Genomic DNA, 18,133 nt, shown 5'->3' on the forward strand with positions numbered 1-18,133 from the left:
GGCATTGGCCGGCTGTCGGGGGTTGAGAACCCCGGGAGCACCAGTAGGCGGCCGAAGGCCGGGTTGCTAGGCACCTGAGTATGCCGGTGGAGCACCGAGGGTGGACGGAGCGGACCAGGGCATGGGCCATGCTTGAACAAGCCCCGTCCAAGGATCATGAGGAGGCCGCCATGCAACCGCAGATGGAGCACTGGTGGGTGGTGCAGGATTCGGTGCTGGTGATGTCGTAGGCGGAACCGAACGAGTCGACGGCGGCCTGTAGATAGGGTTTTTGCCGCGGTAGTTCGGGCTAGGACGCCAGCCTGGGGGCGGTTCAACAGATGACGATGCGGACGGCCCGGCGGCAGGAGCCGGCATGGAAGGCGGCGCTGGTGTAGACGACAGAGGAGGACGAGCCGCAGCATGAAAGACCTTGGGGCGAGAGTCCTTGCGAGCTTGTGTTTCCGCGGCGAGTTGTAGCAAGGAACGAACTTCAGCGAAGGTAGGAGGGGGCCGTATCATCGGTATGAACGAGGCTTGCTTGTCAAAGTCTTCGCTGAGGCCGACGACGACGATATTGATTAGCTGTGAGTCGCTAACTGTATCGCCGAGTTCGCGGAGCTCATCACCAATGGTCTTAACGCGCTGGCAGAACAGGTACACCGGGGCGTCTCCTTGCACCATATTGCGAAGCTCGGTGTGGAGTGCGTTTTTCCGAGCGTCGGTGTTGCTTTGGAAGAGTTGACGGAGGGAGTGCCAGATGTTGGCAGCGGTGGCGCCGTCATGATCGAGCATGTTGAAGATCTCGGTGGTGATGCGGGTGTAGAACCACTGGACAATCGCGAGATCGTCTTTCAACCATTGTGGATCGTCGGGGCGGGGAAGACAGTTGGCGGCGACATGCGAGCGCAGGTTGCAGCGGCCGAGGTGGAGATCGAAGAGATGTCTCCAATGGTAGTAGTTGTGGGCGGCGAGATCAAGAACTATGGGGATGTAGGGGCTGACGTCGGAGATTGTGTCAGCAAGAGATATTGGTGCGGCGAGGATGGGTGCAGGGTAGTTTTGTGGAGCTATGGTGAGGGCCGAGAGAGAAGTGGCCGCGACGTTGGCAGCCTTGGCGATGAGTGCGGCCCGGTGCTCGAAGTTGCGGAGCCGTACCCTAGCATAATGACTACTCTAACATCACTCGGCTACTTTGAGCGCCGGGCTGGCTCCTCAGGAGCTTGTTCGTTTGGATCTGAATTTTTGTAGATATACTCTAGCTGTACCTAGGCTGAGCACTTTATTACTACTGCATACTAGTACATGCACAAACAGTATGGCAGCGTATATGTCCTATTATGTCTGTCTGTAACTGAACAATTCTTCTCTCTCTGAATGCAAACTCAATTCAAAATCCCCTGCCAGCTGCTTCAAGTCTTTCTATTTTGGATGTGTCTAGAACTCAGTCGACTGAGATTTAATGAAGTCTCAGTCGAGTGACGTCAGCGTGTTTTTTTTGCTACAAGCGGCACGGCTAGATGCTACAAACGGCGACGAAAAATGTTGCGATGGTATTACAAGCAACAACAACAAATACTACAACCGTTCTAACTAAAATGCTACAACCGTCAATGAAGGATGTTGCAACCGGTGAGATGACGTGCTACAACCGAGGAGGGATGGCATGCTTCAACCAACAAAATGAATGTTGCAACCGGTATGAAAAAATGTTGCAAACGGTCAAAAAAATGTTGCATGGTCGACTGAGACTTGGTTAAATCTCAATCGACTGATTTTTAGCAGGCCCGTTCTATTTTTGTTGCATCTAAGAAGTATCAATTCATCCTTGTAGGTTAACATATATCTCAAAAAATAAAAAAAATCTGTATATATGTACACCGAGTGTGGTGGCATTTATTGGTGGTCATAACAGATGTTATAAAGATTATCACGCTCCAACTTTTAGAAAAAGGTACGTAAATAAGTTCTTCGCTTGACAAGGCCACTCCAGGAGCACAAGTTCCCATGGGAGCGTGTCATTTGTCCCCCACTGTGTGACCTTGCAAACACCATAAACTGTAAGAACGCAAAATAGATAAAGTAACAAACACTCTGCAATGCAATGAATCCGGGTAATTATACGGAGATTACACTACGACAAGCTGCACAATTACTACTAAATTATCTGAATGAGCAAATTCAGTTGACTGAACCCTGTTATTGCCTTATTAATTAGTGCTTATTGATACACTATTTGCATCGCATTTCTCAAGGACAACGGTATCATTTTTCATACAGTTCTTTATTTGCCTGTCAAGAAATGTAACATCCTATTTCCCTTAGGGTTCTACGTTCTGCTCATTGTTTATATCCAACGAGCAGACCAGTCAAAGATTCATTTCATGACTACTGTATATAGTACTACAAGGCAAAAGGACAACATTATACAGTGGGAGAAAATCCATTCACAAGCTTCTGGTAATATCATGAGCAGCATGTTTTAAGGCATGAAATATGTGATGACTTCAGTGTATGGCCTAAAATTACAATCTAGAAACTCAACAAAGCAGCAGTAATGTCATTGGTCATAATCGGTCAATAGAATATGGTATAGTTACAAAATACAATGACAGTATGGCTAACCAAACTTTTCGACCTCATTTTTCAGACAAACAAGATGCCAGAAGAATGGAGACGGGGTATATTAGTACCAATCTTGAAGAACAAGGGGATGTTCAGAGTTGTACTAATTACCGTGGAATTAACCTGACGAGCCATACAATGAAGCTATGAGAGAGAGAGTCATTGAGCACCACTTAAGAAGAATGACAAGTGTGACCAAAAATCAGTTTGGTTTCATGCCTGTTAGGTCAACCATGGAAGCCATTTTTTTGGTACAACTTATGGAGAGATACAGGGAGCAAAAGAAGGATTTGCATATGATGTTCATTGACTTGGAGAAGGCCTATGATAAGATACCGCATAATGTCATGTGGTGGGCCCTGGAGAAACACAAAGTCCCAGCAAAGTACATTACCCTGTACGGTAATGTTGTGACAAGTGTTCGGACAAGTGATGTCGACACTGATGACTTCCGGATTAAGATAGGGCTGCATCAGGGGTCAGTTTTGAGCTATTATCTTTTTGCCTTGGTGATGGATGAGGTCACAACGAATAAACAAGGAGATATCCCATGGTGTATGCTCTTTGCGGATGATGTGGTCCTAGGTGACGTTAGTCGGATGGGGGTCAATAGGAAGTTAGAGTTATGGAGACAAACCTTGGAATCGAAAGGTTTTAGGCTTAGTAGAACTAAAACCGATTATATGAGGTGTGGTTTCAGTACTACTAGGCGCGAGGAGGAGGAGGTTAGTCTTGATGGGCAGGTGGTGCCTTAGAAGGACACCTTTCAATATTTGAGGTCAATGCTGCAGAAGGATGGGGGTATTGATGAAGATGTGAACCATCACATCAAAGCCGGATGGACGAAGTCGCGCCAAGCTTATGGCATTCTCTGTGACAAGAGAGTGCCACAAAAGCTAAAAGGCAAGTTCTACAGGACGGCGGTTCGACCCGCAATGTTGTCTGGTGCTGAGTGTTAGCGACTAAAAGACGGCATGTTCAACAGTTAGGTGTGGCGGAGATGCGCTTGTTGAGATGGATGTGTGGCCACATGAGGAAGGATCGAGTCCGGAATGATGATGTATGAGATAGAGTTGGGGTAGCACCAATTGAAGAGAAGCTTGTCCAACATCGTCTGATATGGTTTCGGCATATTCAGCGCAGGCCTCTAGAAGCTCCAGTGCATAGCGGACGGCTAAAGCGTGCGGATAATATCAAGAAAGGTCGGGGGTAGGCCGATTTTGACATGGGAGGAGTCCATAAAAAGAGATTCGAAGGATTGAAGTATCATCAAAGAACTAGCTATAGACAGGGGGCGTGGAAGTTTGCTATCCATGTGCCAGAACCATGAGTTGGGCACGAGATCTTATGGGTTTCACCTTTAGCCTACCCTAACTTGTTTGGGACTAAATGCTATGTTGTTGTTGTACAAAATACAATTAATGATATCTTTAACGTAATTAAATATTTCAAAAGTAGTTATTCCTAACATGGTAATATTAACATTGTCATTCGCATGATGAGCTCATGCTTATCATGGAGCTTTTCATATACAAAATCAGTGACCAAGCATAGTCACTAAATAAAATATTGAATACCATGCAAACAATTGGTCTGCTATCTTTTGTTATGCTATATATGATGATAAATTCAGTGATATCAACCCATACTCAATAAGCCACCCAAACCCTTTTCTTAAACAGAACAATAACCTAAACCTACTAGCAATATTGTGGCCTTACCAATTCCATGCGAAATATGAAGTCACCTAAATTGTGCATCCAGGCAAGTGTCAGGATTAAACACAAAAATCTCTACACAAATGTGTATAAAACATACCTGGGTCTTTGGATCAACTGCGTCAACTTGCAGCAGGTCAAGGCACTAGTTTTTTCAAGGAGAGGGGGGCTAATTACAGTGTAAGCTTACGGTTAACAACAATTGATTGATAATTTGGTGGCTGGTAGTACACTAGTACACGACTGGAAAATCCTCTGGACAATTTTGTTACTTTGCCGCATTCAAGTATCTTATCTCAAAAGAATGACACGGGTGAATTCTTCAGCAACTGGAAGACCACCCCCACCCCCTGCCCCCATTGCAGTTGCTTAAACAAAGGTTTTGCTTAAATTAAGATTGCATGAGTTTGCTACAACAGTTAGCCCCCACAGTCTTAATTTTCCAGCATGCTATCACTTTTATCTGACCAACAACCTATCATGTTAGTTTTCCTTGGTAAGCCTGCGAAGAAAAAAGAGTAGAAAGTTTTTTCCATCTGTTATTGGCATTAGCTTAGCAGTTGGCAGATCTCCTTCTAGATCAACTATAATAATAACAAAGAGATAAGGGCATTGCATGGAAAGAATTGATGAATCGTGCATTGTTGCACCAATCTACTGGGGCCATTTAAAGATGGATCACTGGTGGTTCCATGCTGCTAACCCTTAATCCAAACGGCTCAGTTCACAAAGAAACGATCAAAAAAGTCACCTAGCCAATTCGTCGAACACTTGCGCTGCGGTGGTGGTGCACCGGTCGACCGGTGTCGTTCTGACCAAATAGGCCGGCGGTGACGAGAGGGAATGACCTGCAGCGGTGCAATGAACGTGTGATGTGGCAGCCGACAAAAAAGAAGAAGAAAAGAAGCAACGATGAATCAACAACAATGCGACGGCGGCTCACCTAATTCCGGTGACAGGGAGCGGGGCCGGGGGGGGGGGGTCACCAGGAGTTTTGCTAGCGAAAGTGCATGGGCGACCCGAGGGAGAGGCGCGGCTTTTCCTCAGCTGCCACACGTTGGAGTAAATTTAGGGAAGAGTGTTAGAGTAGTCATTATGGTATACGACTTCTAGTCCAAGTCAGTTTTGTACCCCTACCCCAAGTCGGTTTGTACCCTCTTATATACTCTTGTATGCCGCACCAAATCAATAATAAGCAACAGTTTTATCCAGCTTTCATGGTATCAGATACCGGTCCCAGGGTTTAGGGTATGGCTCCGCCAACGCCACCGCCGCCGCCGCCGCCCGGCTACTTCGAGCGCCGGGCCGCACTCATCGCCAAGGCTGCCAACGCCGTGGCCGCTTCTCTCTCGGCCCTCACCATAGCTCCACAAAACTACCCTGCACCCATCCTCGCCGCACCAATATCTCTTGCTGACACAATCTCCGTCAGCCCCTACATCCCCATAGTTCTTGATCTCGCCGCCCACAACTACTACCATTGGAGACATCTCTTCGATCTCCACCTCGGCCGCTGCAACCTGCGCTCGCATGTCGCCGCCAACTGTCTTCCCCGCCCCGACGATCCGCAATGGTTGAAAGACGATCTCGCGATCGTCCAGTGGTTCTACACCCGCATCACCACCGAGATCTTCAACATGCTCGATCACGACGGCGCCACCGCTGCCAACATCTGGCACTCCCTCCGTCAGCTCTTCCAAAGCAGTACCGACGCTCGGAAAAACGCTCTCCACACCGAGCTTCGCAATATGGTGCAAGGAGACGCCCCGGTGAACCTGTTCTGCCAGCGCGTTAAGACCATTGGTGATGAGCTCCGCGAACTCGGCGATACAGTTAGCGACTCACAGCTAATCAATATCGTCGTCGTCGGCCTCAGCGAAGACTTTGACAAGCAAGCCTCGTTCATACCGATGATACGGCCCCCTCCTACCTTCACTGAAGTTCGTTCCTTGCTACAACTCGCGGCGGAAACACAAGCTTGCAAGGACTCTCGCCCCAAGGTCTTTCATGCTGCGGCTCGTCCTCCTCTGTCGTCTACACCAGCGCCGCCTTCCAGGCCGGCTCCTGCCGCCGGGCCGTCCGCATCGTCATCTGTTGAACCGCCCCCAGGCTGGCGTCCTAGTCCGAACTACCGCGGCAAAAACCCTATCTACAAGCCACCGTCGACTCGTTCGGTTCCGCCTACGCCATCACCAGCACCGAGTCCTGCACCACCCACCAGTGCTCCATCTACGGTTGCATGGCGGCGTCCTCATGATCCTTGGACGGGGCTTGTTCAAGCATGGCCCATGCCCTGGTCCGCTCCGTCCACCCTCGGTGCTCCGCCGGCATACTCAGGTGCCTGGCAACCCGGCCTTCGGCCGCCTACTGGTGCTCCCGGGGTTCTCAACCCCCGACAGCCGGCCAATGCCTATCACGCCGCCCCGACGTATGCTCCTTATGGTCATTACACCACCGACGGCGGCGCCTACTACACACCTCAGCCGGTCCTGCTCCCGACGCCACCCCCACCACAGCCGGCCAATGCCTACTACACTCCCCAGCCGGCCCTACTGCCTTCACCATCGTATCCGCCGGCACTGCTTCCGACGCCACCCTCACCTGCGACGCCGAGCTGGGATCAAGCTGCCTTTCTCCAGGCCATGAATAACTTTGCTGCACAAGGAAACTCAGGTACAGATTGGATCTTTGATTCAGGGGCCTCTAGTCATATGTCAGCATCTAGTAATTGGTTATCTTCTTGCACTAAATCTCCTTTCCCTTCCATTATCCTTGGAGATGGATCATCTATTCCTATATATTGTGTTGGTCAGGCTCATCCCTCTTCCACCAAACCTCTTTTACTTCGCGATGTTCTAGTTGCACCCGCCCTCATTAAAAATCTTATCTCTGTTCGCCAATTTACTTGCGACAATCTAGTTTCGGCTGAATTTGACCCTTTTGGTTTATCCGTGAAGGATTACCTGACCAAGGCCGAGATCGCTCGCTTCAATAGCTCCAGTGATCTTTATTCTCTTAATGGAGTTCCTGCCGCCACCCCTCCAACATCCATGCTGGCCTCCGTCGATCTCTGGCATCGTCGCTTAGGCCATCCCAACCCCGTCGTCTTAGCTTCTATGCTTAGTGAATTTACCATACCATGTAATAGGGACTCTCATAATTCTGTGTTTTGTGAGTCTTGTCAATTAGGCAAACATGTGCGTCTTCCCTTTAGTTCCTCTAGTTCTTGTAGCACTTATCCCTTTGAATTAATACATTGTGATTTATGGACCTCTCCCATTGCAAGTGTTTTGGGTTTTAAATACTACCTTGTTATCCTAGATGATTTCACCCACTTTGTCTGGACTTTTCCTCTACGCAACAAATCCGAGGTCCATTCTCTTTTCCTTAATTTTCAACGCTATGTGTCTGTTCACTTCTTCCTCCCAATTCGCTTTATCCAATGTGACAATGGTCGCGAGTTTGATAATATTAAAAATCGTACTTTCTTCTTACAACATGGCATCCTGCTTAGGTTCTCATGTCCCTACACCTCCCCTCAAAATGGTAAAGCATAACGCTCTCTTCACACCCTCAATGATATAGTTCGCACTCTCCTCATTCAATCATCTATGCCTCCCAAGTTTTGGGCTGAAGCCCTACACATGGCCACCTTCCTTCTAAATATTCGACCTTCTAAAACTAAACCCAACACTACTCCCTATTATTCCCTCTTTCTTTCCCACCCCGACTACTCCGCAGTTCGTGTTTTCGGCTATCTCTGTTTTCCCAATGCCTACGCCACTTCTGCAAATAAATTGTCACCACGCTCTATCCCATGTGCTTTTCTCAGCTTCTCTGACGAGCACAAAGGCTATCGCTGTCTCGACCTTCACACCGGACACGTTCATGTCTCTCGTCATGTCACGTTTGCTGAACACATTTTTCCTTTCTCACAACGCACTACTACACCATCCAACACCCCTAGCTCCGCAAACACCCCCTCTCCCCGTCCTTTCCAACTATATACTCCCCTACCTGCCGAACACAACTTATCACCACCACCATTAACACCCACCATAGCCAATCCCAACCATACACTCACCCCACCCGAGACGTCTCCAACACCCCCGGCCCCTGCTTCCTCCCCAACACCCCCGGCCCCTACTCCCATTCCACCACCCAGCCCTGCTCCCACTCCACCACCCAGCCCTACTCCTTCGTCTGACTCTTCCGCTGCGCCAGACTCACCAGTACCCACCTTACCCCCTCGTGCTATTCCTACAGCAGCCCCGATTAATGATCATCGCATGCGTACTAGGGCCAAATCAGGATTTCATCAACCCCAAGACCGCCTAAACCTTCATACCTCCGTATCTCTCACTTCTCTTCCAAAGAATTACAAAACTGCTCTACTTGATCCCAATTGGGCCGCTGCCATGCAAGAAGAATATAATGCTTTACTTCTAAACAACACCTCCCAGTACAAATATTGTTTCTGGCAAATGGATTTTTCGCCAAAAGTTCCACTCCGATGGGAGCCTCTCACGATATAAAGCCAGGTGGGTTTGTCGTGGCTTTTCTCAGCAACAAGGAATTGATTACGAAGAAACCTTCTCTCCTGTTGTTAAACCTAGCACCATTCGCACCGTTCTTAGTGTTGCTGTCTCCTCTTCATGGCCCATTCACCAACTTGATGTTAAAAATGCTTTCCTCCATGGTTCTCTTCAAGAAACTGTCTACTGCCAGCAACCTCTGGGTTTTGAAAATCCATCCTTTCCAACTCATGTATGTCTTCTTCAGAAATCTCTCTACGGTCTTAAACAGGCCCCACGAGCTTGGTTTCAACGCTTCTCCTCCTTCATTCAAACAATAGGCTTCACTCCATCTCTCTCCGACACCTCTCTTTTTGTGTATCATCAAACTTCTGACACTGCCTATTTACTTCTCTATGTAGATGATATCATTCTTACCGCCTCCTCTCAAAAGTTCTTAGATCATATTGTCTCCCTTCTTAGATCTGCCTAGTTACTCTCCGAGCTACACAGGCCTATTGAGCAGGCCACTATTGTCTACTGTGACAACATATCAGCAGTCTACATGACCAGCAATCCAGTTCAACACCGACGCACAAAGCATATTGAGATTGATATTCATTTTGTTCGTGAAAAGGTTGCTCTTGGTCAGGTTCGGGTGCTTCATGTTCCCTCTACGGCTCAGTTTGCTGACATTTTCACCAAGGCACTACCTACTAAGCCGTTTCAAGATATCTGTTTCAGTCTCAACGTCGTCGAGCCTGCCGTTGATACTGCGGGGGGATGTTAGAGTAGTCATTATGGTATACGACTTCTAGTCCAAGTCAGTTTTGTACCCCTACCCCAAGTCGGTTTGTACCCTCTTATATACTCTTGTATGCCGCACCAAATCAATAATAAGCAACAGTTTTATTCAGCTTTCAAAGAGGAGTAAAATTTTACTCACTTACGACGGATAAGGGATCGGCTAGGTGCCGGTTAGAGGAGTAAAACTGAAACTTTTTACTCCTCCAAGAGGTTATAAGGGATCGGTTAAAAATGCAGGAGGCATCAGCATCGCTCGCTAACTCTCCTTCCCCTCGCATAATGGACTTTGGACCAGCGCGCCGGGATTCCACCACGTGCCAATTTGTGTTAACGCGAGCGCTATTGCTTGCTTTAAGCGAGATGATTTTTTCGAAAAATAGAGTAAAAATTGTTGCGCACGCGAGTGCTATTGCTCGCTTTAAGCGAGACGATTTTTTCCGGAAAAATAGAGTAAAAATTGTTGCGCGCGCGAGGAATTGATCCTGGGATCTTATGTTTCTTTGACACGCGCTAGCCACTACGCCAGCTTCGGCTTCGGGTTAAATGAGTAGGGTGCAACATACTAGAAGGAAAATGAGCTCGTTTACACACATGTTCATTCTTTTTTTTCCTGTTTTTACTGCTTCTTTCTTTTTCATTTTTCTACTCCATTTTTTTGGTTTTCTGTTCTCTTCTCTATTTTTTCTTTGGTTTTCTTTTTCTTCTCCATTTTTATTTTTATTTTTTCTTATGTTTGTTTTCGTTTTTATTCTACATTTTTGTATATGTCAAAACATTTTTTGAATAAGTGATCAACATTTTTTGTATACACGTTCAACATTGTCCAAACGCTTATTCAATATTTTTCAAATATTTTTTCAACATTTTAATACTTATTCAACATTTATCAAATACTCGTTCAACATTTTTGAATACTTATTCAACATTTTTTAGATACTTGTTCAACAATTTTGTTAATACTTATTGAACATTTTCAAATACTTGTTCAATATTTTTCAAATACTCATACAACAAATTTTAATAGTTATTTGACATTTTTCAAATACTTGTTAAACATTTTTAATACTTATTTAAAATTTTCAAATACTTGTTCAACATATCATATACTTGTGCAACATTTTTTAATACTTATTCAACATTTTTCATATACTTTTTCAACATTTTGCAAATGTGTTCTTGAAGAGTGTTTTGTGTATAGATATGTAGAATATTTTAGAGTATAAAGAAAAGTACAAAAATAAAGCAAATAACAAGAACAAAAAACTGAAAGAAAAACGAAAAAGGGGGCCCATCTGGGCTCCCCTGACTCAAGACGTCGCCCTGTGATCGCTTAAAGCGAGACATACGGGCGACCCTGTGTTAACCAGCCAGAGATTAATATTTTTGTCTATAAATTTTATTAAAGTTTATACAATTTAACTTTGACCAAAACTAATATACGGAGTAGATAAAAACGAAGGGAGTATTTAACAATCGTTGATTCAGTACAACTTTGTACGACAGTTAATCAAGATTGGAGGGAGTAGCATTTGGAGAACTGAATTGATTTGTCCGTCTACAGTAAAATAAGAGCGAGGAGCTAGCCGAAAAGCCCACTCTGTGTGCTAGTGGTAAATTTGTTTTCCCACTTTGTCCACACCTCACAGCTGGACACAGCACTCTCCATTTCTCCTGTTCCGCACCAATCGGCAGCCAACACGAGGCCAGAGCCACCCCAAAACCCTCGCAGCAAACTCAGCGAGGATCCCCACCCCTACCTAAGCCCTAGACCCCTCACCGGCGACCATGCCCGCCGCCGCCGCCGCCGCGTCCGGGACGGCCGTGGCTTCCTACACCGACTACATCCCCGACTCCGTCAAGAGCTTCGTCTCCGACCTCTACCGCTCCATCCGCGGCGGCGACGTGGTCGGGACCGACAAGCTGTACGAGGGCGACTTCCGCCGCCTCTCCGCCCGCGTCTACCGCGACAAGCCCTGGCCGCCCGCCAAGGCCGTCGCGTCCTACTGCGACGACGACCACGTCTTCCTCCTCCTCTACAGCGAGCTCACGTCCCGCCACGCCCACGCGCGCCTCCCAGGCCTCACCCTCACGCACGGCGCCGACTCCTGGGACACCTACTGCTCCCTCTTCACCGTCGTCCTCCAGAACGTCCTCACCATGCAGCTGCCCAACCAGTGGCTCTGGGACATGGTCGATGGGTTCGTGTCCCAGTTCCAGAGATTCTGCGAGTACCGCACCAAACTCGAGGACAAGACCGAGGAGGAGATCAGCCTACTCAAGCGGTTCGACCAGGTCCGCGCTTACTTATGTCCATTCAGTTTTGGGCTTAGAATGAATTGAGATTCGTGCATGGTAAATAAATGGCGTCCTTTGGCGAATTTCAGTTTCTCATGGCAGTATAGTTTACTGAATGGTAGGTTCGTTCTTCTCGATGTTTCAGTTAGATTGTGATATTCAGGATGCTGTGGATCTGGTTCGTGCTTACAACCGGAAATCAATGCCAGTCCCAATTTTATTCAGGAGTTATATTTGAGGTGTCAGATGTGGCTTGTGCTGTGGCAGTTTACTGCATTGCATTGTATCCCGGTATTATTCGTGAGTTATGTATGTGGTGGCAGAGGTGGTTTTTGCTTGTTAAGGGTAGTCCCTAGTTCAGTGGATAGTACATACTACTTTGATTACTTATGTGGCGCCTGCAGTCCTGCACATTGTTTGTTCAATTGTACTCTCAGTTGGTTAAGCTAGTTTTCATGAGTTATTCATAAGTGTGTTCTGCACAGGTGGTTCTTGCTTGATCTTGAGTTGTGACTCGTGAGGGGATTCCTTACAATATGTCTATCAGTTATACTTGGGTTGGGTGTTTCTAAGGTTATTGTTGGTTAGTCTAGCTTGAATTTTGATGGGTTTTTTTGGTGGTAGTGTTTCCTAACTAATAGTCTTCTTTGCAGGCATGGAGTGTGTATGGGGTTTTTAATTACTTGAAGGCACTGGTGGAGAATTCGATGATCAGAGAGATCCTGGAGAGGGAGGAGGGGCTTGAGCAGTTCACGATGATGAACGGGTATGAGCACAAGCAGGGTGGGAGCAATGTGTTGAAGATGCTGGGGTACTACAGCATGATTGGGCTGCTGAGGGTGCATTGCCTGATAGGGGATTACCATACTGGGCTGAGGTGCTTGTTGCCTATAGATATTGGCCAGCAGGGTGTCTACACCACTGTAACTGGGAGCTACATTTCCACTATCTACTACTATGGTTTTGCCAACTTCATGATGCGCAGGTGTGTAATACACTAGCTTGAGCATTTTCACCATATATATTTATATTGCATTCTACTAAGACCGAAGTGCACTTATTTTTTATTATGGATATGATAATTGTAGCCCCTCCACTTTGTACAAATAATGACTGGTTGTGTTGTTTCCCCACATGTTACAATTCCATAGACGGTCCTATTGTTGTGTACTTTAAGCTTGGAGTGAGTTAGCAAAAATGTATAATTGTAGTTTAACATCATGTTGTCTTATGGGTAAAGCTTTTGCTGCAATTTTTCTTTTTGTGCCTACCGTGTTTACGCTAGTCTATGGTAATTGATTGCCAGTAAATTATTCTTGTTTCCCATGCTTAACTCAAAGTGCTTGATTTTCGTGGGTTTCTGATGAGTGATATTATTACCTGATAAAGTATTCGTGTTTTCTGTGCTTACTCCAAAGTGCTTGGCTATCATGTTCTTCTAATGAGTGTTATCACGCAATCAATAATTTGGAGCATGCTTTTCAGTTGTACAAAGATGAGAATATGTTGCTATGTGACGTGCAAGTGGCACATGCTATTAGTTGCACTTCAGCATCTTGATATTGTCCAAGCTGGAACTGCTTTTAACTGATTCACCATGTTTCTGGGCTGATCTAGGTATGCTGACGTGATACATCAATTCAACAAAATTCTGCTGTATATCCTGAAGTATAAGCAATACGATGAGAAGTCTCCGCAGTATGACTTTCTACTGAAGAAGAATGAGCAGATGTATGCACTATTGGCAATCTGCCTCTCATTGTGCCCACAGAACAATCTAATAGCTGAAGATGTTAGCACTGAGCTGAAGGGGAAGTATGGTACCGAAATGGAAAAGATGCTTAGAGGTGATGGTCAGGCACATTATGATGAACTCTTTTCCCTTGCCTGCCCCAAGTTCATTGCTGCATGGCCTCCAGTTTTAAAAGAGCCATTCACAAACTACAACCAGGTATTATCTAAAGCTAATATAGCACAGGTATTCTTCTTTTGTATATATATTTTGTTGTATCCCAGATTGGGTTAGGTACCAAGGCGTTTCTAGGCTGGGAACATAGAGTGTATCTTTGCTTGTTTATCATCTCCAGGAAGCTGCTAGTTCCATTTTTACTGCATCAGTATATGTTTGCACAACCTTTGTCATTGAAAGGCCAAAGTGATCAGCTGGAACCCCACAACTTTTGACACTGGCGCCGATAGCATACCGGGTAAAATAAGTATTAAGAAGCATCGAGGGCCTTGAGTTGCCATGGGCAATAATTCCATCAATAGTCCAGTTTGGTACAGTTTGAATGGGATAAGTTAAAGGAAATAGTAACTCCATAAGCTCCTGTCTTCCACGGCATGAGCTGTATTGGCCTAGTACCACACCGTGAAGTAACAAAAAAAAAAAGGAACAACATGATTTAGTAACAGAAGTTTCTATGTAACTACCAGGGATTAGAAAAACGAATATAAACCTAGTAAAAATTCTCAGCTGTATTAATCAGTTCACAGTTATATACGTACTTATGGAAATAAATAGAAACATAAATTGGGCACATATATTGATGAAGTTACACTATTGTAGCCTGTGAACATCTGTTATGAACTTTTTTGTACAACGGAATGTTTTATGTTAATGTATATGTACTGATTCGACCTTAGTACTAAATTCTGACCAGGCAGTTTTTCAGTTTCAACACTATTTTCTGGTTTCTGGCATGGCATGTACTCGTGGCTTATGAAATTATAGAGAAGTTGCTTCAATTGTATTTCTTTGGCTAAGTGGTTTATGGAATTATAGAGAAGTTGCTTTCTTTGGCTTAGTTTGCAATTTCACTTCTGTTAACAAAACAAGCTCTAAATTGCTTACTGTCCAGGATGTATATCGTCTTCAGTTGAAGCTGTTTCTTGATGAAGTGAAGCAACAGCTATTTCTTGGGGATATCAGAAGCTTTCTAAAAGTGTTTTCAGTGATAACGATTGGCAGACTTGCGCAGCACATGAGATTGGATGAGAACGCTCTAAGGTCTGTATAGTTATTTATTTTTTATGTTTTACTGATTATGTTAAGAGTTTTTAGGGATTCTAACTTGTATATGGACAGGGCAATCCTTCTGGCGTACACCCGCAAAACTCATGCCGTTGACAATTACGGAAAGATCACATCCAGTGCAGACTTTGACTTCTATATTGATGAGGTAGCACAATTGTTGTGTACAATCTTTGACCTTTTTCTGCCTTCTGATGGACTACCTGTATTCCTTTTTGTTTGTGCATTCACATCAATTGAGGTAGCACAATTGTTGTGCACAATCTTTGACCTTTTTCTGCCTTCTGATGGACTACCTGTATTCCTTTTTGTTTGTGCATTCACAGACAGAGTCTTTTGTTTAATATTTTTATCAACCTGCTTGGAGAAAAGGAATGTTTATTTTGCTATCTTCGGAAGTATCATCTCCATGCTTGATCTTGATCTGTTAAATTTCTTAAGTTTTATGCTTTTAGATTCAGTATATAGGCTTGAAATTGAGCGTATTTTGCATTTAAGCATAAGAATTGTATGATCTTAAACCGAACAATTAGTGCAAAATTGTGTGCATGCCTAAATTGTGTGCACTCTGGCTGTGTCCGTTTTTTTCGGAACCTTTGTTTTGTCTGCTGTTGAAATGATCGTTGCAACGCAAGCATGATTCATCAGTATATTATTACCGCACGTGACTGACTACTCCATGTGATTTGTTAAATTCATTTGGTTAATGCAGGAAACAATTCACGCTACTGAATCCAAGTCAAGCAAGCACCACCATGATTACTTTTTGACGCATATTTCGAAGGTACCCTAAGATCTGTAACCTTTTTTTCCTCTGTCGATAGTCTACACTGTGTTTCCTTGGACACTTCCTATGTTCCTTGTGTTTGGTGCTTAGCTCTAGAATAGTTGTCTTAGTGATATCCATAGCCTAACTATCTTTATCATCATCTCCAACAGCTTGAGGAAGTGATGGGCGAGCTGAGTGAAGTACAGCTAGCTGAGCCTGCAATTTCCCCGGGTGAAGAAGCTTGCATGTTTCCTTCTTACGACGGGGCGCACTGGCACTGCTGATGGTTAATGCAAAAGATTTTGTTGCCGTATTGAGCGATCCTTTTTGTCTCCTGTGAACGAAATCCTCGCCAACTAGAAGGTTACGACTGCATTAACGACGCTAACCCTTTCAGCCATGTATCGGAATGGCAAGTTCTGCTCATGAACACTGTTTCTGGGCTGTATAATCGACACACCCAAATGGTTATGATGATGTCAGTGTGTCCGTGTCACAACTGTCACGTTTGAATGGCTGTGATGTTGATCGAAAGACATCTAAGTGGTGGTGATGTGTAAATCTGAAGAATGGTTCCAGTGTCTGGTTTATATGGCGTTGTCGCCTATGGATGTGGTGTGGTTTTTTCTATTCCACTGATATTTTTCCTTTGGACTCCCTGTTCTAGCGTGTACCGGCCAGACGCAAATGTGCATCAGTGTCGAATACGAGAAGAGGAATAGGGCAGGTAGATCTGCCTTGGATCTCTTGATCGTTCTATCGTATCCTTGGATCTCTTGATCGTTCTATCGTATCCTTGGATCTCTTGATCGTTCTATCGTATCAGTTGGCTCCAGTTACTGCTTACTAGAATTTTTTTGAGGGTATAGTCTGCTTCTTTTTATCTTGTCCAGCCGTCGGCCATCGTTTTTGCGCGCGCTAGTTTGGTGCGTGTGAATCACACCGTGTGATGAGTCCTTTTCTAAAAAAAAAACACCGTGTGATGAGTGATGACTCTGATCTCAGTTTACATCTCATCATGTTGCACGAGTAAGTTCGATAGCGGTACGGGGACTGTTCTAGTTTTCCATTTGGTCTCATACCCACATATTCTTCTCAGTATAAGAGCATCTTCAGTAGCCGCACTGAAAAATCAGTGTTTTTTGCGCGCGCTACCGCTCCGGGCGCTTCAGTGGAGGCGCAAAAACCGTACGCGTGGCATATCTAGTTCAGCGCGCGGGCCGAAACGCCATCGCGCGCCGCTTATTTGTTGCGCCCGCTCCCGCGCGCTTGACTCTCGAGCGCTCGCTCGCAACTCCACCTACCCCATCCAGCCGCGGCGACGCCACCGCCCGCGCCACCTCATTTATTCCGGCGACCGTTCCGGCGCTTCCCCGGCCTATCCCTGCGTCGCGGCGGCTTCCTCCGTCTCCCTCTAGTCATTGCCGCCCGTCGCGCGCGGCAGTCCTCCGACGAACAGTGCCCGGCCGCTCACTGCCGCTCGACGCCCGCAAGGTGTTCGACAAAACACCCGCAAGGTATGTATTGCTCAAACTTCACAGTTTTTTCATGAATTTGATGCATATTGATTGTAGTTTTTATAGCCTAGTTTATATTGAATATTGTAGATGAGTTCGTCGTATGATTCTTCCGAAGAAGAATTTGATATGGGAGAGGAGGAGGATATTGCAATGATCCTAGCTATGCACATCAATAAAAAACCGAAGCACGGTGGTTCGGTTTTGGGTCGGCAGAAAATTTGCAGGGATAGGATCGATGCCCACAACAGATTGATGAGGCACTATTTTGTGAAGAATCCCACATACCCGGAGTCGTACTTTCGTCGCCGGTTTAGGATGAGCACGGAGTTGTTCAGGCGCATTGCAGAGAAACTAGCGAGCCATGACCGGTTTTTTCAGCAAATGAGGAATGCCGCCGGAGAGCTCGGGCATAGCACCTTTTAGAAGGTGACAACCGCTTTGTGTATGTCGGCATACGGTATCCCGGCTGATCTAGTAGATGATCACTTGGCAATGGGTGAGAGCCAAGCCATCATGTGTGTCAAGCGCTTCGCACTCAGAATTGTGCAAGTGTTTGGCCAGGAGTATTTGAGATCTCCCAATGCTGAAGACGCTGCAAGGCTATTGGAGATGAACAAAGCTCGCGGCTTCCCAGATATGCTTGGCTCAATAGATTGCATGCATTGGAGTTGAAAGAATTGTCCAAAGGCATGGCATGGGCAATTCCATGGCCAAAAAAAGGGTTCCACTATAATCCTTGAAGCGGTGCCCGATCAAGAGACTTGGATTTGGCATGCTTTTTTTTGGAGTGCCTGGATCTTTGAATGACATCAACGTTGTCAACCGGTCACCACTGATGAATAAGATTGCAAATGATGAACTGCCACCGGTGC

At 45.7% G+C, this 18,133-nt stretch overlaps 1 protein-coding gene across 1 annotated transcript; it reads left to right on the forward strand.

The window, feature by feature from the left end:
- Positions 1-11,333: 11,333 nt before the first annotated feature.
- On the forward strand, positions 11,334-16,371 carry LOC109769364 (uncharacterized). The gene is made up of 7 exons (XM_020328112.4): positions 11,334-11,935; positions 12,592-12,923; positions 13,556-13,889; positions 14,800-14,948; positions 15,027-15,120; positions 15,685-15,756; positions 15,912-16,371. The coding sequence occupies exons 1-7, from the start codon at positions 11,429-11,431 to the stop codon at positions 16,023-16,025; spliced, it is 1,602 nt and encodes a 533-aa protein (XP_020183701.2). The 5' UTR covers positions 11,334-11,428; the 3' UTR covers positions 16,026-16,371.
- Positions 16,372-18,133: the final 1,762 nt, after the last annotated feature.

This window comes from Aegilops tauschii, chromosome 3 (genome assembly GCF_002575655.3).
Source record: "Aegilops tauschii subsp. strangulata cultivar AL8/78 chromosome 3, Aet v6.0, whole genome shotgun sequence".
Lineage (NCBI taxonomy): Eukaryota > Viridiplantae > Streptophyta > Magnoliopsida > Poales > Poaceae > Aegilops > Aegilops tauschii.

What these genes read in the sequence shown, in the direction of transcription:
- LOC109769364 (XM_020328112.4), top strand. Translation starts at nt 11,429, where the DNA reads ATGCCCGCCGCCGCCGCCGCCGCGTCCGGGACGGCCGTGGCTTCCTAC. An exon ending in GCCAACTTCATGATGCGCAG is followed by an intron (nt 12,924 to 13,555) that starts GTGTGTAATACA and finishes GGGCTGATCTAG; the next exon opens with GTATGCTGACGTGATACATC. An exon ending in CATTCACAAACTACAACCAG is followed by an intron (nt 13,890 to 14,799) that starts GTATTATCTAAA and finishes CTTACTGTCCAG; the next exon opens with GATGTATATCGTCTTCAGTT.